This window comes from Vombatus ursinus, unplaced genomic scaffold (assembly GCF_900497805.2).
Source record: "Vombatus ursinus unplaced genomic scaffold, bare-nosed wombat genome assembly UNPS02003292.1, whole genome shotgun sequence".
NCBI lineage: Eukaryota > Metazoa > Chordata > Mammalia > Diprotodontia > Vombatidae > Vombatus > Vombatus ursinus.
The window spans coordinates 487931-513562 of NW_020943070.1; the positions used below are offsets into that span (position 1 = coordinate 487931).

The 25632-nt window shown below is 54.0% G+C and overlaps 2 protein-coding genes across 5 annotated transcripts in view; one reads left to right on the top strand and one right to left on the bottom strand.

Annotated features, from left to right (window-relative positions):
• Window positions 1-6042: 6042 nt before the first annotated feature.
• POLR3H (RNA polymerase III subunit H) lies at window positions 6043-17532 on the top strand. 4 transcript variants are annotated; one of them, XM_027874216.1, is made up of 7 exons: window positions 6043-6083; window positions 6874-7006; window positions 7547-7643; window positions 14542-14628; window positions 15136-15199; window positions 15966-16167; window positions 16865-17532. In XM_027874216.1, the coding sequence occupies exons 2-7, from the start codon at window positions 6896-6898 to the stop codon at window positions 16916-16918; spliced, it is 615 nt and encodes a 204-aa protein (XP_027730017.1). In that variant the 5' UTR covers window positions 6043-6083; window positions 6874-6895; the 3' UTR covers window positions 16919-17532. The 4 variants fall into 4 exon arrangements, with proteins under 4 accessions (XP_027730017.1, XP_027730030.1, XP_027730024.1 ...); XM_027874209.1 differs by lacking the exon at window positions 6043-6083 and adding an exon at window positions 6138-6525; XM_027874223.1 differs by lacking the exons at window positions 6043-6083; window positions 15136-15199 and adding an exon at window positions 6137-6525.
• A 1573-nt stretch (window positions 17533-19105) lies between these two features.
• Window positions 19106-25632, bottom strand: part of ACO2 (aconitase 2) — a 33400-nt gene continuing 26873 nt past the window's right edge. Inside the window, exons 10-18 of the mRNA XM_027874197.1 lie at window positions 25473-25630; window positions 25288-25361; window positions 25030-25141; window positions 24260-24382; window positions 23928-24083; window positions 21545-21736; window positions 20369-20501; window positions 19844-19965; window positions 19106-19525 (exon numbers count right to left, since the gene is read on the bottom strand). Of these exons, the coding sequence (XP_027729998.1) occupies window positions 19391-19525; window positions 19844-19965; window positions 20369-20501; window positions 21545-21736; window positions 23928-24083; window positions 24260-24382; window positions 25030-25141; window positions 25288-25361; window positions 25473-25630 (1205 nt within the window). The 3' untranslated portion in view covers window positions 19106-19390. The remainder of the gene's footprint in view (window positions 19526-19843; window positions 19966-20368; window positions 20502-21544; window positions 21737-23927; window positions 24084-24259; window positions 24383-25029; window positions 25142-25287; window positions 25362-25472; window positions 25631-25632) is intronic.

The window sequence follows — 25632 nt, forward strand, 5'->3', positions numbered from 1 at the left end:
TTAGATCCCAGGTCTGTCTCAGTCTCCCTGTCCCCAAGCTGTTGCACCCAGGTGGCCGCTGCCCAGACCCCTCCCACCAGGGTCCCAATTTGTTTCTAACTGGTTAAATGTCAATGTTTGGCTGTGGCCAGCCTTTTTTTTGTGTCTAAGGCTGGGGAGGAAGGACGAGTCCAGCCTGTCTGGCTCCGTCTCTCATCTGAGGGGTGCTGTTTACCAGATACAGTGTGGGCTGCAGACAGAGCTGGAAGGGACTTTAGCCAGGGCCAGGTTGGGGTTTGCTTTTCTGCATCAGGGACCCTCTGGAAATGTCTGGTAAGACCTAGGGACTCCTCATTAGAATCATGGTTTGAGGGGGCAGCTAGGTGGCGCAGTGGATAGAGCACCAGCGCTGGACTCAGGAGGACCTGAGTTCAAATCCAGCCTCAGACACACAACACTTACTAGCTGTGTGACCCTGGGCAAGTCACCTAACCTCATTGCCTAACCGCCCCCCCCCCCAAAAAAGAATCGTGGTTTGAAACTCATCAAATAAAATACTAGGATTTCAAAGAAAACCAATATTCATTGGACATGGATATCTGAAAATTACCAAAAAAAACAAGTTCACAGGCCCAGGGTGAGAAGGCCAAGTCCTTCATTTTTTGTTTGTTTGTTTTTTTTGTTTGTTTGTTTTAGGCAATTGGGGTTAAGTGACTTGCCCAGGGTCAGACAGCTAGTAAGTGTCAAGTGTTTGGTCCGAGGCAGGATTTGAACTCAGGTACTCCTGACTTCAGGGCCGGTGCTCTATCCACTGCGCCACCTAGCTGCCCTCAAGTCCCTCATTTTAGAGGTGAGCCATCAGGGTCCCCCAGAGAGGGAGGAGCCGGCCTGGGGCCAGAGCCCAGACCCTTCCCCTCCAGTGCAGCCAGGCCCTAGTTTTCTGTGATCAGATTCAGATCTTGACATGGGGCTGCTTCCCAAGGGATGCTGGCCTGGCCTCCAGGGTCGGTGGAGGAGGCAGTTCCGTGTCTGACCCTGGCCTCTTGGGCGGGCGTCTCCAGCCTGACCTGCCTCCCCCCCCCTCAGCTGCTTTACTCCTTGTGGTTTATCCCTTGCATCCAGCTTTCCTTCCTCTCTGACCTCTCCTGGATCAGTTCCTTGAACAATCTATGTACTTCCAGCCAGATTCCAGGGTCCCTTCTCTCCCTCCTTAGGATGCGGGAGAGAGGGATCCTGAAGCCCACCCCTCAAGGCCAAGAAGGAAATCTCCCCCTAAATGGGACTGGTCAATAGCTCCACATTCCCTTCTTTGCCAGGTTCTCAGCAGCTGCAGCTGATGGCAGAAAAGTCCCTCCCCCTTCAGTTTAAAGACCTAGAAATGAGCAGAGAAGACCTTGTCTCTAGGGCAGGCCTTCCCATCACTATGCTAGGCACTAACCACTGAGCAAAAGCTCTGTCTCACAGGAACAAGCAATAGCTGAAAAGCCAACCTCTCGACTAAGTCCAGGCTGCAGATCCATGGAATTCATCAGAGCTGAAAGAGCCATTTTGTTCATCTGCCCTCATTCTCTAGAGTACCAGAGCTGGAAGGAACCTTAGAAGTCAGAGCAGCCTACCACCTCATTGTACAGATGGGGAAACTGAGGCCAGCGAAGGGAGGTGACTTCCACAGCGTCACTGGAGTGTGTCAGAAGGGGCAGAGCTGGTGATTGGACTCCATATGCTCCAACCCCACCAAGCCACACTCTGACCCTATTGCTTCACAGATGGATAAACTGAGGCCCAGAGAGGGGCTACTGTACCTTGCTGAGATCACATGCTGAGTGGGAGCAGAGACTAAAATCCACATCTCTTCTCCCAGACCTGGGCTCTTGCCACTACTTTGCTGGTCAAAAACAGCTGATTTTTAATTTTCATTCAGATAAATTTGGGATGTGAATAACATCTGCTTCACAAAGGCTAGGCTAGACCCTCTGTCTGCCTCGTTTTCCTCAACTGTAAAATGGGGATGATAACAGCACCTACTCCATAGGGTTGTTGGGAGGATCCAGTGAGATAATATTGTGCCAGTGCCTGGCATATAGTAGGTGCTGTATAAATGCTTATTCCTTTCTCTTTCCCCCAACAGCAAGAAAAGTATCCTCAGGTCTTAAATGGACTTAGCCATGGGGCTCAGGCTTGATCAGCTGATGGAGTTCCTACTCATAGAAGGTTTCATAGCTTTGAACTGTCCTGACCTTTTTTTTTTGTGAGGCAATTGGGGTTAAGTGACTTGCCCAGAGTCACAAAGCTAGTGTTATGTGTCTGAGGCCAGATTTGAGCTCAGGTCCTCCTGACTCCAGGGCCAGTGCTCTATCCACCGTGCCACCTACTTGCCCCCTGTCCTGACTTTTGAATCTTGCCATCTGAAAGGCCTCAGCACACAAAGAGTTGGGGCTCCTCAGACTTGGCACTGCTAGTTGACCAGGCAGGTCACGCCTTCATGGAAAACTTGGTGGCAGAGGAGTTGTGTCCAACTGACCTCACGCTGTGTCCTTGCTGAATATCCTTTCCAGGCTACCACTAAATAAACTTCTTTGTTTATTAAATGGCCTGGTGGTGTCTCCTTTTGTTCCTGACCTCAGGCCTTGGATAGGTATGAGTCAGGCCGGGTCCGGAATGTGACCTTCAAGCTCATGAAGAAGGGATCTATCCAAGGAAACAGCAGGACGGACATGGTGGGCTGAGGCAAAATGCAAAAAGCAGGAGGGCAACAAAGTAGCGGGAAAGGAAACGTCCCCCCTAAATTGGAGGCTGGCTGCCCTGAGCTCAGGGTAATGGGGAGGTCCAGTCACGGGCTGACATCACCTCTTCTGGACGGACTTCATGTTGTCTCTCACTGCTAATAATCCACAGCACGTACGTATGTGAAGGCTTGCAAAGCCCCTGCATGGGCAATCTGGTTTGAGTAGGAGGCTCTCGCAGGATGTCCTCCCCCTCTCCAAACCCTCCTCATCCTTCACGATGGGTCGAGAGTCCTCACAAAGCTTTCTGCTGTCCTCTGGACTTCTATAGCACTTACCCTCTGAACCAAATAGTTTAACATTTCACAAAACTCCCACTTCTATGCCCCTGTTGTTTATGTGCTGGCCTTGGCTCCCCAACTAGAAAGGAAAGAGCCCGTGTCGTGCCTTCCTTATACTACCTGTCCCCCCACAAATGTCTTTCTAGGACAATGCTAAACAAATACCCCATAGCTTATTCAAATACTCCGAGTCATCTATGAGGCCACGCCAAACCCGCTGGGCTAGATTCCTTCATCAAGCTATGAGTATATGGTGAGGGAAGTGGGGGGTGGAGAGGACAGGAGGAAGACGCCAAACATTTGAACCTGTGCCAGGGGATCCCGGGCATCAGAGCGGGAGGTCATTTGACCCAATGCCCTTCTTACACATGAGGAAATTGGGACCCAGGGTGATTCAGGACAAGATCCTTCAGCTAAAGAGATGGGATTTGGAGTCACGAATTCTTTGAGTCCAAATCCAGGGTTCCTTTCCACCAGGATGCCCAGGGCAGGTGCAGGATGGAGGAAGGGTTGAGACCTGAGCAACAAATACAGAGCCTCTTGGCCCAGCCAAGTGAGGCACGTGGAACGCACCCTCTCGGGCAGCGTATGGGCACAGGTTTGGGTGGACCTCCTCTCCCCCACCCACCAACCCCACTCCATGATGGCTGCTGGGTGGCCCCAAACTCTACTGATATCTAAAGAAATTAAATTCCCCTCAATGCAGGTGGGCTTCTGTGGCCTAGCAACTTTCCCAGCTCCCAGAGGCTGAAATCCTCTGTCCAAAGCCCTCAACTGTGTAGGTTGGGGTGGGAGCAGTGGTGCCTGGAGAGGACCTCTCTAGCCCACTACTGAGTACAGGACACACTCTATTTAACTTGCTCCAAAAAATGCAAAGGATCAATTATTTTCTTCTTTGTTTGCCTTCTTCAAATGTGAGTTCTTCAAAGGCAGGAATGGCTTTGGCCTTTCTTTGTGTCCTTAGAACTTAGCACGGCAATTGGCATACAGTAAGCACATAATCAGTACTCATTGATTAGCTGAGTCCATAATTCATCCACATAACTGCCCTTCTCTTTTTACTGAGCCTCCTTTCACCTTTCCTAGAGATCTATGGGTCTTGTAGACCCATAGGACTACATTGAATGAGTCCCCACCCCTACCTTAGAGAAGGTAAAGAACACAACTTTGCTCTCAAGTTAAGCTACCCTCCACTCTGGTGAGCTGCATCTTTACCAGGGGCCTCCAGATTTATAGTACTCCCCTGGGTATTCCCCAACCTCTTTATAAAATATTAACACTCAAGGGTTCGAGAGAGTCAAAGAACCTACTCCTACGGAGTTCCCCATCTTTCCCAGGGGCCTCTACAATGCCTTGGACTTATAGCACCACCCTGGAACTCCTCAAGTGGGGAAAGAACCTTTGTTTGCTAGAGAGTGATCCCCTTGTCCTAAACCCTGCACAGTCCACAGAACTCACAGAACAGTTAAAGGCACAGACCAGGTTTGCTCCTCCTCCTTGCGGCCTTGTGCCTCATGATTTCTTGGCTCTAGCCTGCATCTTCTCTTGGACTGAATAGGGTGTCTGACTTGGTCCAGGACTCCCTTGTTACTTTTTTTCTTTTATACCCGGGATGCTTAACACAGTGTCTGGCACCAAGGAAGTACTTAAAAATATTTGTTAAGGAGCTCTGATAGTTCTGTTCCCTTGCTGTGGTTCACGGTCCTTCAGCTGTGGGATTGGTCAAGAAACTCCTCTGTCTGCTTCTGGGCTAGGAGGTTCGCTGGAGGACTTCATGACCTCTTACCACAAAACTGAATCCTTGCTTCTGCATGTAGACACTTTGTCTGAGCTTTCCCTCTTTAGATCCCCGGCCTTTGGAACCTAGAGGGGACCTTTTCCTCATTTCAGTTCAGACCAGGGTAGGAACATTGTCCACCACGCGGGACTGCAGTGTGTCTTACATTTTGCCTGAGGCACTATGGGTGGCTTCCACAACAGTCACCTTCTCAAAAGACCAAGGCCAGCAACATGGCTTGAGTTGGGGGTGGGCTATGAACCAGTGGATGGCCCTCATCAGCAGGCCAATGGCAGCCAGGCCACAAGCGGGGAGGTTTTGTGTGTGTGTGTGTGTGTGTGTGTGTGTGTGTGTGTGTGTGTGAATTCCCTGCTTTTTTGGGGAGACAGCAGAGGACAGTGCCTGGCACACTGTAGGTGCTTAATAAATGGTCGTTCCCTCTTCCCCTCCTTCCAAAAGAAAAAATAGTAGAAGAAACCTTCTTTTGCAGAGGTGGGGGAAGGGGGCACAGCTGTGGAAGATTGTATACATTGTTAGAGTGTTTAAAATGTATATCATATATATAAATTTTGCAGGTTTTTCCCTCTTTTCTTCCCTCTTTTTCCCTCTTTCCCTTGTACCTGTATCCCTCCCATATCTTTATCTTTCTCCCTAAAAAAACCTTTTTAATAAGAGATGGTTAATAATAATGAGGTGAGAAGAACGTGGGGGAAAGTCCATGTAAAACAAAACATATCAACAAAATTAATTTTTTTAAGAGCAAACGAAAGGGAGACAGCAGAGGCTTGAAGACAGCCTGCCTGGCAGGGCTCTCCAGCTGGACCTCGGCCTCCTTAGGCATCGGTCTGCCCCCGTCCCGGCTTCACTCAGACGCCCACGTCAGTTTCAGGGGGCCTGGAAGGCCCATCCCCCAATCCCCCAGCACTCAGCACGAGGTCCGGCGTCTAGGGGGCGCTTAATAGATGCTGGGGGATGGAGTGGCGGAGGGAAGACGGGAGGAAAGGGGGCGGAGCCTGAGGGCGGTGGGCTGGGCTCGAGGAGACGAGGTAGCTGGAGGCGTGGTCTGCGAGGACGCAGCGGAGCCGGGGCGAGGGGGCGGGGCTCCTGGGGGAAAGGGGAGGAGTCTGAGCATGCTCCCTTCCTCTCCGGGCTGCCGCGAGAAGGTGGCGGAAGTTGGGGGGCGGGATTGAGAGGCTGAGCCTACTCTGATTGGTTCAATATCCGGAAGTGATCCTGTTTCCTGGAGACGGCGCGTGGCGGCTGGTGCGTGTCCTATGTGGTCGCGGTGCCCCTGCCCGCGGTGCGGGTGCGGGAGGCCGACGCCCAGGAACCCTCTTGTCTGAGACCCGCTCGCGCGTGGGGCACCCCGGAAGCCCGAACCACCCACCTGTCCCGTGCCTCTGTTTCCCCCTCTGTAAAGAGGGAAGATCGGACTCGACGGCCTCCGAAGCCCCTCCCAGCCCCAGACCTAGTGTCCTCACTATGCCCCCCCCCCCCGTTAAACTTGTCCCGCGACCTTGGGCCAGCCCCTGTCTGCTTCTAGGGCTCAGTTTCCCCGTCTGTTAAAGGAGAAGGTTGGACTAGATGTCCCCCTTTCCCCCACCCCCATCCCTGATTCTGTGATCTGCTACTGAATTGCTGTGTGGCCTCGGGCAGGTGACGGTCCTTCTCTGGGCCTCGGTTTCCCCATCTGTTGAAGGAGGAGGTTGGTCTAGATGACCTCCAAGGTCTCTTTCTGGCTTCCAGACTCTCGGGGTTCCCTCACCCCAGTTTCTTCCTGTTTCTCACTCTGGACCCCCGATCCAGTGCCCTCTGCCTTAGCCTCTCCCACCCCCAGGGCCTTTGGGCACACCCTCAGGGTTTGTGTGAGGCCTTGGGCAGATCCCTTCCTCCTCCCAGGCCTCAGTTTCCTCATCTGTGAGTTGGGGCAGTTAGTTGATCTCCAGTTCCTTCTGGCTCCGCCTGGGAGAGTTAGGAGAGAGAGTTGAGGTTCTGCTGCCAGGGGGTGGCCTCTGAGCCGGGCCTGCCTCCCCGGGGGGCTCCTCTCTTCCAGGGCCTGGCTCCGGGCTTCCAGGATGTTTGTCCTGGTGGAGATGGTGGACACGGTGCGGATTCCGCCGTGGCAGTTTGAGAGGAAGCTCAACGATTCCATCGCCGAGGAGCTCAACAAGAAGCTGGCCAATAAGGTGAGGCCTGGGGGCCAGACGAGAGCGGCTCCATCCGTGGGCTGGGCAGGTGGTCCTCTGGTCCCTGGGGCCTGTGTTCCCCGGCCTGGCACATAGAGGTGCTTATCACTTCTTGTGGAACGGTGGTGAGGTGGGGCTGTCACTCCCACTTAAGATAGAGGCGGGGGCACTGGACAGTGCCCAGCAGGCCATCGAGACCGTCTCCCTCATTCCAGAGGGAGAGGGTACCTGACTGTTGCCTTTATCACCTGGGCCCGTTCCTGGGGAGGCCTCGGAGCCCCCTCGGCCCCAGCACAGGTGCGGCCTCATAGGGTGACTTTGCCTTCCCATTCCCCGGCCCAGCCTGGTGCCCACCTTGGCCTGATCCTCCTGTCTGGGGTCCTCTTGGGCGAGCGTCTCATTAGTCTTGTCAGTGACTGACTGAGGGCCCAGCAAAGCCAGCCCACCCAGGCGGGCAGGACAGTCTCAGATGGGTATGGCCGAGGACCCGAGGGCGTAAGGACACACGAGACCTGTGGGTGAGTCAGCGTCTCTCCACAGGTCGTGTACAACGTTGGGCTTTGCATCTGCCTGTATGACATCACCAAGTTAGAGGACGCCTACGTGTTCCCAGGGGATGGTGCGTCCCATACCAAAGGTGGGCATCCCCATTCCCCTCTACACTGAGCTGAGAGTTGGCAGAGATCTCAGAGGTCTTGAGACTTTTGGCCAGGGCCACATGGGGCAGCAGTCTACCCACTGAGCCTTTGCCCTAGGCTGGGGCCATGACCTGAAGCGGCTCCCTCTCCTCTGGGACACCCCCGATTGTTGGGGAGCCCCGACTGCCCTACCATGACCTCCACCCTGGGCACTTGGTGCTGTTTCTGGAGCTGTGTCCAAAGGATGGCCCGTGGGGTGTTGGAGGCAGCCCTTGGAAGCATGGTGGGAAAGGCCTGGGTCTGAGGCCTGGCTCTGCCACTGAGGAGCTGGGTCCCTTTTCACCTCCCCCACCCCCTGGGCCTCAATATCTTCCTCTGTAAAAGGAAGACTTGGACTCAGGCATCTCTAAGCTTTTCTCTGGCTTTGGTCCAGGCTCACGGGCCCCCATGTCTTGCCCTGAGCTCGAGTTTCCTTTGGCTGACCCTTGGCGTCTCCTCCTGCTCACCTTCCTTTGGACGTGCCCCAGCTGGGCAGGGTGATGGTCAGAAGTGGGCCCCAGGCTGCAGGCGTGCTCTGCCTAGGGCACCCTGCTGTGCCCCCTCCCCTGCCGGCCCCCTCTTAAGAGACTGTGTTACACACACACACACACACACACACACACACACACCCCCACTCTCATTCTATAAAGAAAGTTGGTAACAAAACCAAGACATGCGTAAGCCTGACCAACAACATATGCAGTGTTCCACACCCATTGTCCCCCACATTTCCAGGTGAAGGAGAGGGCTAGTTTTCCTTCTCTTTTCCAGGCTTCGTGCCTTTCCCCAGGGACAGCCCTTATTGAGCCTTAGCTCTAGCTAGAACTAACGCAGGGACTTCTTTATTTTTTTTTTAATTTTTAATTAATTTATTTTGATTTATCAATCACTTCCATAAGCTTTTGAGTTTTAAATTTTTCTCCCCTTCCCTTCCCACCTCCCTCCCTAAGACAGTGAGCAATCTGATATAGGCTATACATTTACATTCCTATTAAACGTATTTTCACATTAGTGATGTCTTAAGTAAAAATTAGAACCAATAGGAGGAACCACCAGAAAGAGGAAACAAAACACAAGAAAAAAAATAGCAAATAGTCTGCTTCGATCTGCATTCAGACTCCATAGTTCTTTCTCTGGATGTGGATGGCATTTTCTATCATGAAACCTTTGGAAATGTTTTAGATCCTTGTATTGCTGAGAAGGGCTAAGTCTATCAATGTTAGTCATCGCACAACGTGGCTGTTACTGTGTACAGCGTTTTCCTGGTTCTGTTCACTTCACTCAGCATCAGTCCATGAAAGTCTTTCCAGGTTTTTCTGAAGTCTGCCTGTTCATCATTTTTTATAGCACAGTAGTATTCCATCACATTCATATACCACAGCTTATTCAGCCATTCCCCAATGGATGAGCATCCCCTCAATTTCCAATTCTTTGCTACCACAAAAAGAGCTGCTGTAAATATTTTTGTACATGTGGGTTCTTTTCCCATTTGTATGATGTCTTTGGGATATAGCCCTAGAAGTGTTGTTGCTGGGTCAAAGGGTATGCACATTTTTATAGCCCTTTGGGCATAGTTCCAAATTGCTCTCCAGAATGATTGGATCGTTTCACAACTCCACCAACAATGCATTAGTGTTCCAATTTTCCCACATCTTCTCCAACATTTATAATTTTCCTGCTTTGTCATGTTGGCCAATCTGATAGGTGTGATGTGGTACCTCAGAGTTGTTTTGACTTGCATTTCTCTAATCAATAGTGATTTAGAGCATTTTTTCGTATGACTATAGATGGCTTTAATTTCTTCATCTGAGAACTGCCTGTTCATATCCTTTGACCATTTATCAATTGGGAAATGACTTGTATTCTTATAAATTTGACTTAATTCTCTATATATTTTAGAAATGAGGCCCTTATCAGAGAGACTGGTTGTAAAAATTCTTTCCCAATTTTCTACCTTCCTTCTAATCTTGGTTGCATTGGCTTTGTTTGTGCAAAAACTTTTCAGTTTTATGTAATCAAAATTAGCCATTTTGCTTTTCGTAACGTTCTCTGTCTCCTGTTTGGTCATGAATTCTTCTGTTCTCCATAAATCTAATAGGTAAACTATTCCTTGCTCTCCCAGTTTGCTTGCAGTATCAGCCTTTATATCCAAATCATGAACCCATTTTGACTTTATTTTGGTTTATGGTGTGAGATTTTGGTCTATGCCTAGTTTCTGTCATACTTTTTTCCAGTTTTCCCAGCAGTTTTTGTTAAATAGTGAGTTATTATCCCAGAAGCTGGGGTCTTTGGGTTTCTCAAATAATAGATTACTATAGTCATTGACTACTATGTCTTGCATGCTTAACCCATTCCACCGATCCACCACTCTGTTTCTTAGCCAGTGCCAAGCAGTTTTGATGATTGCTGCTTTATAATACAGTACATATAATACAGTTTAAGATCTGGAATGGCTAGGCCACCTTCCTCTGCATTTCTTTTCATTAGTTCTCTTGATATTCTGGACCTTTTGTTATTACAAATGAATCTTGTTATTATTTTTTCTAACTCTAGAAAATAATTTTTGGTAGTTTGATTGGTATGGCACTGGATAAGTAAATTAGCTTAGGTAGAATTGTCATTTTTATTATATTAGCTCAGCCTACCCATGAGCAACTGATATTTTTCCAGTTATTTAGATCTGACTTTATTTGTGTGGAAAGTGTTTTATAATTGTGTTCATAGAGTTCCTGGGTTTGTTTCAGTAGGTAGACTCCTAAATATTTTATAATGTGACTTTAAATGGAATTTCTCTTCCTATCTCTTGCTGTTGGGCTTTGTTGGTAATACATAGAAATGCCAATGATTTATATGGGTTTATTTTATAGCCTGCAACTTTGCTAAAGTTATTTATTATTTCAAGTAGTTTTTTACTTGATTCTCTAGGATTCTGTAAGTATGTCATCATATCATCTGCAAAGAATGATAGCTTTGTTTCTTCAATGTCTTTTTCTTCTCTTACTGCTTTTTTTTTTAACATCCATTTTTTTGGGGGGGGGTTGGGCAATGGGGGTTAAGTGACTTGCCCAGAGTCACACAGCTAGTAAGTGTTATGTGTCTGAGGCTGGATTTGAACTCAGGTCCTCCTGAATTCAGGGCCCGTGCTATATCCACTGCGCCACCTAGCTCTTACTGCTAAAGCTAACATTTCCAGTACGATATTGAACAACAATGGTGATAATGGACATCCTTGTTTCACCCCAGATCTTATTGGAAATGCTTCTAGCTTGTCCCCATTACATATGATGCTTGCTGAAGGTTTTAGGTAGATGCTGTTTATTATTTTAAGGAAGACTCCATTTATTCCTATGCTCTCTAGTGTTTTTAATAGGAATGGGTGTTGTATTTTGTCAAAAGCTTTTTCTGCATCTATTGAGATGATCACGTGGCTTCTGTTAGTTTTGGTGTTGATATGATCAATTATGCTGATAGTTTTCCTAATATTGAACCAGCCCACGTAGAGACTTCTGAGAGCCTTAGGAGAGGGTTTCTTTCTCTCTCAGCTGGCGGCTGCTGTCTTCCTCCTTCACTCTGCTCAGACAGATTTCTGGCCTCCTTCTTGCTCTGGGGCACTGAATTACCCTGCTACACTGGCCAGGGTGACCTCCCTAAGGGAAAAAGGAGGAACTCAGGCTGGGAAAAGAGTTTGCATTTTCAAAATACCCGCATTCAAGGTCTCTGCAAAAAGCCAGCCCAGGATCTGAGCCTGGGAGCTGAGGCCACACTGTGTGCTCCCCGCACGTGGGCCTGGGCCTGGTCCAGGCAGTGGGAGGCTCCTTGGCCAGTCAGTCTTCTAGGGAACAGATTGGGGGGGCACAGTTGTCCTTAGGGAAGGGCAGGCTCCTTCCTTGGTCCCTCCTGGACCCCTGGACACAGCATCATTAGGCCCCCAGCACCTCCGGTATGAGCCTCGAGTATGAGCGAGAAAGTGGCAGAAGCCAATTAGTCCAACCCCAGCATTTTACAGCTAAGGAAACTGAGGCCCAGAGAAGGGCAGGGAGGTGCGGTCACGGGCAGAGTGGGCACGAGGAGCTGCTGATTCTCTCCACTCTCGCCAGCTGCCTCTGGGCAACTGGTCACCAAGGTCACCTTGGTGAAAGGAAAGGCTTGGACCACACGCTTCCTCCGAGCTCCTCAGCAGAGAGCAGGGATCTGGGATCCGACACGTTGGTTTATTTGGGGAGCACTAATCCTTTAGTCACTAGTGCTTTGATTTCTATGGTGCCTTCCTCTTTTGGAGGATTCCTGGACAGTCCCACCCCCTGGACCTGTGCTTTGGGGTTCACCTCCCCCTGACCTCTGCTTTGGGGGCCACCTCCCCCTTTGCCGCTGCCAGAGGCCCTTTGAGCAGCAGGGCAGGCTTTGGACGCCTCGTGTTCTCCCTGCCCTCCAAATTCCCAGGGCTGGGAGGTGGATGAGTTTTCCACCTTGTGAGTGAATGACCTCTTTGTCCCCTCCTTCCCAAGCTCTGCATCTCCTCAGCTCCCCCCCCTCCCCGCAACGCAGGCCTTGCCATCGTGGTTAATGATGAGGGTCTCCCCCAGCTCAGTGGCCGTGGTGACCTTGCCTGCCCCCCATCCGCCACCTCCTGAGCTGCCCTGCAGAATTCTCCCTCCGTCTGCCAGTAAGCAAGGGTGTTGAGTGCATCTTTTTAAAAACATTTTTATTCATAGCTTTCTTTTTAACCTCCATTTCTGAATATGTTTTCTCCCTTCTAAAGAGCCATTGCTAATAACAAAGAACTAAGAGGGAAAAAAGGCAGTCCAGCAAAACTCACGTTAACTTTGTCTGACAGCATATGCGGGGTTCCGCACCCGTGGTCCCCTGCCTCTGCTCAGAAGGGGGAGTCTCACTTGGGCTACGCTCAGGTCTGTTTGGTTGTGGCTTTTCCCTTCATGTGGCTGGAGTCACTGGGCCCACGTCTTCAGCTTTTGTCACATCAGTCTATCCTGTGCAGACTGAACACCCTGGGTCTCGGGTTCTGGGAGCTGCTAAGGGAAGCGTGAGGGGCACTGGCTCCCCAGGACAGAGACCAAGGGGGTCCTTTCCTCCACCCTGCCCTCCATGCCAATGGCAGGCCTTCTCGGGCCTCCCTTTTCAGGTCAGAGCTGTGCCTTAGGCACACTGGCCAATCAGTCTAAAGGAAGGAATTTTTTTTTTTTTAACCTAAATTCCTCTTGAGCTGATTCTGCCCTTTCCAGACTCTAAAGGAGACGGGCCTTCGAGGAAGGTCAAACTTGACTTTGGTGCAGAGGGTCCCAGTGGGGACTGTGGCCTCCTCCGAGTGACCTCCGTGCCTCCAGCACTGTAGGCAGCTTGAGAGGGGACCTTCAAGGTCACCTGACACCTGACGGGCTGTGAGGAGGGTTCCAGAGTGATTGGCTGGGAGAGGGTGGCATTCTGGGGAACTCCATTTCCAATCAAAATGGCTTCTGATTCAGTAAAAGGAAGAACTTACTTGTGTTCAGAATGTGTTCTGAAAATGCACCTGACTGCCTCATCAGGGCCTGAGCTCCTGGCACTTAAGGCGTTCGTGCAAAGACTACGTGACCATTTGTTGGGTATATTGTCGAAGGGCCTTGGGTTGCTGGAAGAGATGGGCGATCAGGGGTTCTTGATCTGGGTCCCATTAACTGGTTTCTGCAGTATTTTAGCTGTATTTCCATATAGTTGGTCTCCCTTGTCCTTCCGCTCTTATCTTGTGCATTTAAACTTTATTCTGGGAAGGTGTCACAGCCTCTCCAAGCCTGGCCAAGCAGGGCCAAGACCCAAGAGGGTCATAGGTGGCCCTCCTCTAAGATCTGAGGGGCCTCCTTGACCATTTGTCTCACACGTGGCCTCGCCCTTACCTGGGCACCTTGAATGACAGGGAGCAACTCATCCCACTTGAGTGGGGACTTCCTTCTTTGAGCTGAATCTGCCTCCTAGGTTGGCACCAAGGATGATAAATCTAATCCTTTTTCCCGGTGAGGACTTTCTCGGCTTCTCCAAGCATCCAGGTTCTGTGGAGCGTGGCCCTTGGGCCCAGGGGGAGCAGGAGGGTGGCCCTGCTGCCATGCCCGAGGCCCATGGCTCGTGGCTGTTTCCCTTCAGTGGATTATGGAGACTGGACTAGGCTGGACAGAGATGTGTCTGAGACGCCTGGAAATCAGAGCAGTCCAGAAGTGAGACAGCCTGGCACCTAGTCCCCGTCCCAGAGGTCTTCAGTGGTCAGGGCTCTTGGCAGAGGGAACTCTTGTGTCCCTGTCAGCTGATGCTCTCTGAGGTGTCTTCTGGCCCTGACATTGTGAGACATTGTGATTCTTGGTCAGTCTGGAGTCTGCATCTAATGTGGTCAGGGATTCTCTTCCTGTGGGATTTAGGCCGGGGACTGGAAGCCTCCGCCAGGGCCCTGCTGTGGAAGACCCTTAGCTGTGGGGCAGCGGTTTGTCCTTTGTCATGTCAGCCAGGGATCAACAGATAGAGAGATGGCAGGAAGGAAGGACAGATCGACAGATGGATGGATGAGAGGAGGGAGGGAGAGATTGACAGATGGATGGACGGGAGGAGGGAGGGACGGATCGAGATGGACAGACACGGAGGGAGGGACAGATGGATGAGAGGAGGGAGGGATGGATCGAGATGGACAGACACGGAGGGAGGGACAGATTGACGGATGGACGGGAGGAGAGAGAGATTGACAGATGGATGGACGGGAGGAGGGAGGGAGGGACGGATCGAGATGGACAGACCCGGAGGGAGGGACAGATTGACAGATGGAAGGAGGGAGGGACAGAATGCTTTGGAGCCTGGGGCAAGGCTCACTTTGCTTCTTTTCAGTCCATTTCCGCTATGTGGTCTTCCACCCTTTCTTGGACGAGATCCTCATTGGCGTGATCAAAGGCTGCAGCCCAGATGGGGTTCATGGTAAGGGGCTCCTTGGGCCACCTGGCAGAGTTGTCTTGTAGGAAGAGCTCCAGCGGGGAGGTCGTGGGTGGGCCAGACCAGTGATTATGGCTGGCACTTGCCATGGACTGATCCTGAAAAGCTGGCTGTGAATCAGATGTATGAGGGTGAGTCTTATCTGTGCCAGGGTACTGGCCAGAGGCTGGTAGGGGGGAGGCCTTCCATAAAGCGGGGACCTTGAGGCAGACTTGAGGTAGACTGGTGAGGTTTGTGCCAGGGCTGTGGGCAGGTGGGCACTGCAGGGCAAAGTTCCTACCCCATGGGGGGTGGAGAGGGCCTGCTTCTTAGTACAGGGGCGGCCCAGGTCTGTGGTCCCAGGCCAGTGGCGGCAGAGGGGATGGTCCAGGCCGGCTGGGCTGGTGGGACCGCTTTCTGCAGGCCCAGGGAGACTTCTCGTGAGGGTCTGGGATGTCTGCTGGGCACTCAGAGGCCTTTCCTTATCAGTCATACAAGTTAAATTCCTTTCAGTCTCTCTAGGGTTCTTTGACGACATCCTCATTCCCCCAGAATCCTTGCAGCAGCCGGCCAAGTTGCATCCTTCCTGCTGTGGGTGGGAGCCAGGGCTGCCACCAGGGGGCAGCACGGCCACGGGGATTCTGGGGCCCCCAGGGCTGGCAGGAACGGGAGCTCATTCCACCTGCTTTCTGGGTGGGCCCTCTTGCTCCGCGTTGGCTTGGGGGCCACATGAGAAGGGGCTCTGGTGTGATCCAGGAGGTCATGGCTGGAACCCACACCAGCAGCTCTGCCATTGAGCCCCGGACCAGGAGCTGGGTCCCCTCCCCTTGTGGTGCTGGCTGGGCCTCCCACAAAGCTTGACTGCCCAGGAGCAGCACTTCTCTGGGGGATGCCCTGTTCTGCCACTACCTGACCTCAATGAGCTTGGGCAGCTCAGGCACCTCCCCGGCTCAGTTTCCTCACCTGTAAATGAGGGGTTTGGTGGGGCAGCTAGGTGGCGCAGGGGATAGAGCACTGGCCCAGGAGTCATGGAACATTCACTAGCTGTGTGACTCCAGGCAAGTCACTTAACCCCAATTGCCTCATTAAAAAAATTATCTGATAAATGAGGGGTTTGGATGGAGGTGACCTCCAGCCTTTTCTTCAGCTCTGACATTGACTGACTCCCGAGGTCTCACTTGTGCATTTTGGGGGAGGACTTTGACGCTGGGCCCAGGCCCCCTAGAAGGCTGCAGGCCCCGATCCTTCAGCCTGGGCACCAGCTTGCCTCGGTAAGAGGAGGGGCTTGGGGCTGTAGACCTGCTTCCTGCTGATTGAGTACCTTAACCCTTGAACCTGACCAGCGATGAGGCCGAGCAGGTGTGGGTTTGGGAATATGAGACGGAAGAAGGAGCCCATGACCTGTACATGGACACCGGTGAGGAGATCCGCTTCCGGGTGGTGGATGAGAGCTTTGTTGACACGTCCCCGACAGGCCCCAGTTCTGCCGAGGCTTCGACCTCCAGTGAAGAGGCTCCCAAGAAAGAGGCCCCTTACACCCTCGTGGTAAGAGGTTGCCAGGCCCCAGGAGCAGCTCGTGGGCCGTGGGTTGGGGAGGGGGCCCTCGGGAAATGCCAAGAGCCACCAGCCACGTGCCAGCACACACAAGGTCAGGAGACCCCTCCTTCCTCAAGGGAGGGGCCGGTTGTCATTCACCGCATGCTAACAGGAAGGAAGTGATTAGGTCCAGAAGAGAATGACGTTGGCTCTTGTCTCCTTCCCCAACATGGTGGGGCCAAGCTCATTCACATGTGAGAAAAGTGGCTGCTCTGAAAGGGCCCTAGAATGAGATTCCAGTCATGTACGCCTGGGGGGCCTGGGTATCCCTGGGAATCATGGGCATCTTTGGCCCTCTCTGTGGGGGTGTGGGGGAAGGGCGATGGGAACAGCCGGAGCAGGGCAAGCACAAGGTGGTAGAAGCTCCAGAGCCCTGGTGTTTTGTGACTCCCTTACTGCCTAGCCAGCGAGGCCCATCGAGGCCCGCAGGCTGCCTAGGGTCCACCATGCACACCACCCATCTCGTAGGATCATTGAGGACTTGTGTCTGTCCTGTGCCACTTTCACAACAGTGCCCAGTGAAACCGGCCCCTTCCGACCAAGGACAGCACAGTCAGGCTCCCCAAGTGCCCGTGGGCAGGGCTGGTTTGCCAGTTGGGGACTCCTTCAGTCTAGCCTAAATGTGCCCATTTTCTCCCCCTGGCAGGGATCCATCAGTGAACCAGGCTTGGGGCTTCTCTCTTGGTGGACTAGCAGTTAGTGCCAGTCAGAAGATGCTCCCTGTGCCAGCAGCCTAGGCCAGGGAGACTGAGGCACAAGCCTGGGAGTGCTAGAGGGGCTGGGCTGCTGGCCTCAGCCTCCCTGGGAGCCCTCCGGCCTCCTCGGTCGGAGAGAGTCCTCCCTCTATCCTCCATCCCCAGCCCTGAGCCAAGGACCCAGAGCAGAGAGCCACTGCTGGTGGCTTCACACAGCATCCTCTTTGCCCCCGTGTGGACTGGTTCCATCTACAGGAAAGAATGAAGGTCCTGGGTCTGACTGGGCTCTTACTTGCTGACTCTGTGACCTTGGGAACGTCCCTTCCTGTCTCATGAGCCGCCTGCTCGGAATCACCTGGTCCTGCCCCCAGTCAGTTGCCAGCAGTGAAGCCCAGTGACCTGTCCTGGCAGCTGCTGCCTTCTACCCCTGGGGATGTTGTTGGGTGAGCTCTGAGGCATTCTGACTGGTCAGTCACCAAGCCAGAGCTGGGCTCTATTTACAAACGCACAGTGGCAGCGACGTCCGTCCCCGCCGGGAGCACCACGCAAGGTTTCGCACCGGCTTCCTGAGCTGCAGGAGCCGGGCCACACTTAAGGCGTGGGCAGACCCCCCCCCCCCCCCCGAAAAATAAAAAAGCTGTTACTGGCAAAAAGCAGGCTCGCATCTTCCTTGGGAGTGGCAGATGCTGAGGCCCTTTTTTGGGATGTTTTGGGATCGAGCTGGCGTTGCCAAGTTAAAGGTTGGGCAGAGGGCCTTTGTTGGTGGCCTGGATGCAAATGAACAAGTGCTCCCTGTCTGACCCGCTTGGACTAGTCATAGGAGGTGGGGGCACGGGACAGAGCAAAGCTACGTGGCCTGTCCAGGGACTGAAGGTCTGCCTTGGCTTCTCACAGGCCCCAGGGTGGCCAGGCCAGGCAGGCTGGACCAGGAGCCAGAGGGCCCTCAGGCTCAGTAGCCGACACGGGCCAGGCCCAGTTAAATCTTCCCCCATGGAGGGAGGCTCGCTGGCTGGCCAGGGGACGGCCTGACTGGGTGTCCTCAGTGAGTCTGCAGTAGAAGGGGGAGAAGGCCTGCATGCCCTCACCTGAGCTCCAGTCCCATATCCCTAACTGCCTAGGGGCCATTTCAAAATGGACATGCTGGAGCCATGACAAAGTTGGCCCACCCAAGCCTGTTCCAAGCTCCCCTTTCTGCCAAAGGCCTCAGCAACTCATTCTCTCACTCTCCATAGCTGATGAGTTTCCAGATCTCGTCACTTGGGTCTCCCCATCTCCAGCATCCAGCCCTACTCACTCAGCTGGTGACCCTTGCCCTGAGCATTCATCTTCCAGAGCTGCCAGGCTCAGGTCGGAGCATAGCTCCTTTCCTCTTCTCACACCCTAATGGCTCCCTGTTACCTCTGGTAATAGACTCTTGCCTAGCTTTGAAAGGCCTTCCCAACCTGGCCCCTACCTGCTTTCCAGCCCCTGGCAACATTCCCCAGTTCACTCCCCAGTCTAGCCTGCTGCATCTCCAGGCCTGCCTCAGGCTCAGGATTCTTTATGTCCTCTAACTGCCCCTGCTGCCCCTTCCCAAGCTTACCCAGAGAGCCCTGCTTCCCCCATGTGTCACTTGTCTCTATCCTATGTGTTTGGCACATGGTAGGTGCTTCCTAAACTCTCACTGACCCCACTATGGTGAGCTCAGCATCCACGTGCCAGTGCCCAGGGGTCGGTGGGTGGCTCTGAGGGCTGGGGCCAGCAGAACAACTGGGGTGACTCTGGGAGAGGAGGCCAACCTGGGCATAATGGGAAGGATGAACGTGAATACCAACGGTGCTGGCATGGCCAGGCTACTTTGGGGGCTGGGTGGGAAATAAGCACATATGAGACCCCAGGGAGTAGTGGATGCCATGCTGGGCTGAGCATACTTCCTGTGTGTCTGTGGGCCCGAGTTTGCTCATTGGACCTGATTTAATGTGTGATGTTCCTTGTAGCTCTACCATTGTCCCCTGAAGACTTCTGGTGAGAAACGTACGCGCGCGCGTGTGTGCGTGTGTGCGTGTGTGTCTGTGTCTGTGTGTCTGTGTCAGCCTGAAGGGAAGGCAGGCAGGTGAGGGCAGGGGCTGGTCCCTGGCGTGGCTGGCCCTGCTCCAGACCAGAATCACTAAGGGGACCCAAACACGCCCTGGACAAGGAAGCAGTCCCTCAACTGGAAGAACAAAAAAAAGATTTTCTTTCTTTTAAAACCTCCAGCCACCAGTGAAATGATCAGGGAAGAAAGACTTCTTCAGATGGAGTCTGATGACCCAAAGTAAATACAGTCAGCATCCTGGCCCAGGGGCCAGAGTGTGGGGACCGCAACGCTCGCGCAGGAGGGGGCTCTGATGACCGCGTTTCTGACGACACACATGGCAGATGGAAGCGCTCCTCTGTAAATGATGCCAGAGCTAAGTCCGGGGCAGGGGGGAGCGGGGTGGAGGGGGGGGGGCAGGGCCTCACTGCTGCAGCTCCTTCATCCGGTTCAGGGCGCTGCCTGCCTGGAACCACTCTATCTGCGTCTCGTTGAAGGTGTGGTTCAGGAGGATCCTTTCCTGGTTCCCGTTGGGGTGCTTGATGATGCACGTCAGCGGCTGCAGGGAGCAAAGCATGAGAGCCTCCCTGCACCTGCTCCCACCCCGGGCCCCGGGACCCGGGCCGGGCAGGGCCCAGCTGTGGCCTTCTGAGCCTCCACTGTCCAGGGGCTGGCCAGGGCTCCCGGGGCCCCCCACCCATGTGAGAGGAAAGGGCTGCCGGACATCTGGGTTCTCATCCCAGCTCTGCTTCTAAGCTGACCATAAGGCAGTCACTGGCCTTCTCTGGGCCTCAGTCTCCTCCCCTGAAAAATGGGCTGGTTTCTGGGGCCCCTCCAGGGTAGGGACTCACAGCCCTCGGCCCCATCAGCCTGTTACCTTGCCAGGAGCAAAGTCTTTCAGTCCCTGGACGGTCAGTTTGTCCACAGGGTGGATCTTGTTATAGTCGTCGGGGTCAGCAAAGGTCAGAGGCAGCAGACCTTGTTTCTTCAAGTTGGTTTCTAGAAGTCAGAGGATGAGGGACCCTTCAGCGCTGCGGCCCCAGAGGCCTCGAGCTTCTGGCTGCTTCCCAGCAGAGAGCCAGGGCAGGGAGAGGGGTGCTGCTAGACAGGTGGTGCTAGCAAGGAGCTAGAGCAGTCAGAGACATCCACAGGCCAATGGGGACACTGAGGCCGGGAGGAGGGTGGGGGGGAGGATAACACATTCTAGCTTGGCTCAGAGGGAAGAGAGGACCAGGGGTGACTTGCACTGCTCCCAGCAGAGGGCACGCCATGTCTGCTGAGGCTTCTCCCCTGGTCCAGGCATTGGGACCCAGGGCAAGAGGGATGGTGAGTGTGGCCCCCAGGGGCTGACTCTGGCTGCATGGTGGGGGGATGACGCCTCCCAGCAGGCCTCCCAGCCTACCGTGGATCCTGGCGAAGCTCTTGGTGATGATGGCTCGGCACCCCAGATGCCGGGGTTCCAGGGCCGCGTGCTCCCGGCTGGACCCTTCCCCATAGTTTTCATCTCCGATCACCACCCACTTGATGCCATTTTTCTGTTTGAGGGGAGCGGGTGTGGGTTGGGAGGGGCCAGGAGCCAAAGCTGCTCCCAGCCCTGACCTTGAGCTTCGGCAGTACAGGTTGAGAACCTGAGAGATCCTAAGGGACCCCGGGTCCCGAGGCTCCAAACCAGGGGCCCCGGCAGCCTGCTCTCCTGGTGTGAGGGAGGCAGGGCGCTAGGGCCAGCCCAGCAGAGAAGCCAGCTGGCTTTTGTGCTGGACTGAGTGGCTGGGCCACAGTTCCTGGGCTTGCATCCTGGCTCTGCCATTTACGAGTGACCTTTGTGACTCTGGAAAGTCCTTTCCCTTCCTCTGCCTCAGTTTAAAGAGGCAGCTACCCAGAGGACCTTGCTCTTCCTGCCCGGAGGGACAGAACAGCTTCCCTCCACGCCTTCACGAGCCCTCGGATGGATGGGAGTGGGGCAGGCGTCAGAGGGACTTCCATCTAGTCCTAGCCCTCAACTGACAGAGGAGGAAACTGAGGGGACGTGACTTGTCCACAGTCACACATGCAGGGACAGAATTCCAATCCAGTGCTCCTCCTACTCCTCCTCAGGCTCCTGCCTCCCACCTGCCGGGCCCCAGACCCAAAGCTGCATCCTCCCCAGGATGCTACTTCTCAAAACGCCCGCCCAGGGGCCTGGCTTCCAGCCCGTCCACCTGGTGCTCTTGCCCGATCCCGGTCCGCAGCGTGGCCAGAATACCCCGGGAGGCCCAGGTGACCAAGGTCACCTGGCTGCAGAGGACGGGCAAGGGCAGCTGAGCCCAGGGGTCTGACCGTCCTCTGGAGGGCAGGCAGGAGGCGTGCAGAGGCCGCTGCCAATCTTCCGGCGCCCTCACTCTGGCTTCTCATTCCACAGGCCCAAACCTTCCTTTTCCAAATCTCTCCTGAAATGTGTCCTTGTCAACCTTTCATGGACACCACCTCTCCTTGTGCACTCCCTGGGCTTCCCCGTCCCCACCCCCTGGCGTGTTCTCTGCTCTGAGGAGCTGAGACACCCGGTCCTCAGCCCTGCCCCGCATGGCGTCGCCTGGCCTACCTTGTAATGGCGGGCCGTGTCTGGAACCGGCCCAAACTCCTGGGTCACGACGTTTCTCACTGAATTGGCTTTCCCATTTTCTACGTTGATGGCGCCGATCAGCAGGTTGTTGGAAATGTTGTCCAAGTGGCCCCGGAACTTGAGCCAGGGGCCGGCGGCAGAGATGTGGTCAGTGGTGCACTTCCCCTTGACCTGGGTGGGGGCAGGAAGAGCAGAACTCAGATGCCCACACTCGGGTGAGGTGCCCAGAGTGAGGCGGGATGGGGAGAGTTACCCAGGGTCCCAGAACAATTCCTGGAGGCTGGGTTTCTAACAGGGTTACTCAGGGAGGGCAGGGACGTGTGGGGGAACATCAGCGGCCGGCCAGGTGCCCATGACTGTGCCAGCCTCAGGGGTGGAGGACAAAGACTGGACACTGCCCCGACCCCATGGGACTTATGATTTACCTCACAAGGACACACAATACATACATGGGCGACCAAAACGGAGAAAACACATAGGCCAAGGACATTTAGGAGGAACAACCAGCTTTGGGGGCCTGGGGGGGGGGGTGTCATTAATTACTGCCTTAATTGGGGGAGGGGGCTTTGGGGAGGAGATAGGTGGGAATTCAGCAAAGAGGAAGACCAACCAGGTGGAGGGAGACCAGGGAGGAGAAAGCACAGAGCACACTGGGGGCAGTGGAGGGCACAGAGCAAGAGCCCAGAGGACCATCCTGGTCAGGCCAACGATTTGACTTGTGGCCAGCGAAGTGACCAGATCGAGCCACGAGGTACCTGGGGGAGGAGGGTGAGCTGCCTGCGGGCAGGCCTGGCAGACAGGAAGCCAGCCTGCCAGCAGCTCTGGGAAGGGTCTGCATGCACTAGGGTACAGGCACACAGTAGGTAGGCATCGGGAGGAGAGGTGAAGGAGACCCAACTAAACCAGAAGCCTGGCGACCAGTGGTACTAAGGTTACAGAAAGTGCCAAAGGCCAATGTCCACCTAAGCTCGGGACAGGAGGCAAGGCCCTCTAGGAGAAGATGTCCTCTCGTTGGGAGCTAGACAAAAATTTGGGTGTCACGTCATGATATGGGCGGGCAGGAATGACAAAAATGGCCAAACCCACCTCACACCTATCAGATTGGCTAATATGACAGAAAAGTAAAATGATACATGTTGGAGATGATGTGGGAAAATTGGGACACTAATGCATTGTTGGTGGAGTTGTGAACTGATCCAACCATTCCGGAGAGCAGTTTGGAACTATGCTATAAAAATGTGCATACTGTTTGACCCAGCAATAGCACATCTAAGGCTATCTCCCAGAGAGATCATAAAAAAGGTTTAAAGGATACACTGTACAAAAATATTCACAGCAGCTCCTTCTGTGGTGGCAAAGAATTGGAAACTGAGGGGATGCCCATCAGTTGGGGAATGGCTGAGCAAGCTGTGGTCTATGAATGTGATGGAATACTATTGTGCTATAAGAAATGATGAACAAGCAGACTTCAGAAAAATCTGGAACGACTTGTATGGACTGATGCTGACTGAAATGAGCAGAACCAGGAGAACACTGTACACAGTAACAGCCTTGTGTGATGACTAATATTGATAGACTTAGCCCTTCTCCGCAATGCAAGGATCTAAGACATCTCCAAAGGTCTCATGATGGAAAATGCTATACACATCCAGAGCAAGAACCATGGAGTCTGAATGCAGATAGAAGCCGACTGTTTTCACTTTTTTTTGGTTTTTGGTTTTCGTGGCTTTTCCCTTTGGTTCTGATTCTTCTTTCACAACATGACTAATGTGGACATACGTTTACCTATTGCACATGTATAACCTATATCAGATTGCTTGCCATCTTGGAACTCGAAATTTTATGAAAAAATGAATGTTGAAACCTATCTTTACATGTAATTGGAAAAAATAAAATACTATTTCCAGGGGAAAAAAAATAGCCAACCCTGCCCCCCCCCACCCCAAAGAGGGGTGTTGTGGATGTGGGGAGCTGCTAAGGTCTTCTCAAGCTCACTGGCCTGGTACTAGCGGGCGGCTGAGTCTGAGCTGTGGCTCTGAGGAGGGTGGGGAAGGAAGAGCACTCGGGACAGATACAGACTGAGGCTGACAGCAGACCCGAGGGCTACGTCTGGTCATCCCTGGCCACAAGCCCATGCCAAATGGGATGTCCACTCTGTCAGCAACCTAAGAGGCCTGCTCTGGGACAGAGATGGGGAACAAAGTGGCCGCTCTTCCTGGAGGGAGCCTGGGGAGGGCCAGGAGATGTGGAGGCTGAGACCAGGACAAGGGACAGACTCTGGGCAGGATAAGTGACCCTCCATCCTGCCCGGAAGCTCAGTGGGCAGTGCCCATTGTCCCTCATCCCCCACCCCGTTGCTGACCTTGATGAGGATCTGGAGGTCTTCCAGATCTCTGCCATCCCACTTGTCAAAGGGCTCCAAAAGCTGCAGACGTTGGCTGGTGGGGCTCACGTCCACACGCAGGGCGCTGCCATCTTTTGGAGGGTGCTGGTAGGTGTCCTGCCCAGGGTCAAAGTTCTGTCCAGGGGGTAAGGAAAGAGGACAGACATCAGCTATGGGAAAGTGGCCACACCTCAAGCCAAAAACAGCCAGGGCCCGGGGTGTCTGGGGGCACGGCCTCTGCTCCAGGGCCCAGGGTGTCTGGGAGCTCTGGGCTGGGCCCCAGGTACAGGACATGGGCAAGGGGACATTACCATTTTGGGAAGCTCGTCTGCATCAGGAGGTTCTAGCTTGAATTTTTTGCCATCTTTGCCGGTCAGCATGTCTGTCTCTGGGTTAAATTTGAGGGTGCCAGCAATGGCCAAGGCAGTGACGATCTGCAATGGAGAGAAGCCCTGAACATGGCACCTTCTTCCTCTCTCGAAGTCTGCCCTTATAGGAGTTGTGGCCCTGGCAGGGACGGGGACCAGAGACACCATCCTGCCGGCCAGGCCAGAGGCCCCAGGGCCACCAGGAAGTGATCAGAGGGTGTGCGCTGCGCTGGGGACCACAGCTCTGAGGCTGGCTCTGGTGGTCCTGAGCGGAAACATTTATGAAGCAGCTGCCACACGCCATCTACATTCAACACGGATGGGGCCAAGGGTGCCTGCCTGGCTACCTCCTGGGACTGCCGCCCACTCAGCTAGTCCTTACCGGTTACTCAGCACTCTTACTGCAAGCACAGGGGCGGCCGGGCCTGGCCTCAGGAAGATCCGAGTTCAAATCGGACCTCAGACACTTCCGAGGTGTGGGACTCTGGGCAAGGCTCCTAGCCACCGCCTGCCTCAGTTTCCTTAACTGTAAAATGGGGATAACAACAGCATCTCCCTTGCGTGGTTGTTGTAAGAATCAAATGAGGCATCATCGTCAAGCCCAGTGCCTGGCACGCAGTAGGAGCTTACTATAGGCTTCCTTCCCTCTCTTTAAGGACAGCCCAGAGAGGGGGAGGCCACCACTGCGGTCGAGGGACTGCCAGGAAGCTCACCTCCGGGGAGGTGACGAAGGCATGGGTCTCAGGGTTGGCGTCGTTGCGCCCCGTGAAGTTTCTGTTGTAGGAGGTGACGATAGTGTTCTTTTCTCCCTTCTTGATGTCTTTCCTGCAGGGGCACAAGAGGGCAGGGCCCTGGCCTTGAGCCTCGTCCCTGGGCTGGGCCAGGAGTCCTGCCTGACCCCCCAACTCCCCTCGGTCCTGCCAGAGAGCAGCCCTGGCCAGCTCTGCAGGGGCAGGGGCCGTGCTCCTCACCTGTCCCACTGGCCGATGCAAGGCCCACACGCGTTGGCCAGGACAACGCCTCCCACGTCCCGAAGGATCTGTGCCTGTAAGGAAGAAGGCGGAGGGTCTGTCACCCAAGGCCGGCCTCAGTGGGCTCTGGCCTGGGCAGCGATGGACGGCCCTGGGGGCTCCTGGAGCCTGGGGGAGACACTCACGTAGCCGTCCCTCTCGATGGTGGCCCGGATCTGCTCGGAGCCAGGGGTGATGGTAAACTGAGACTTGCATTTCAATCCACGGGCCAAGGCCTGCTCGGCCACGGCCGCCGAGCGCCCCATGTCCTCGTAGCTGGAGTTGGTGCAGCTGCCGATCAGCCCT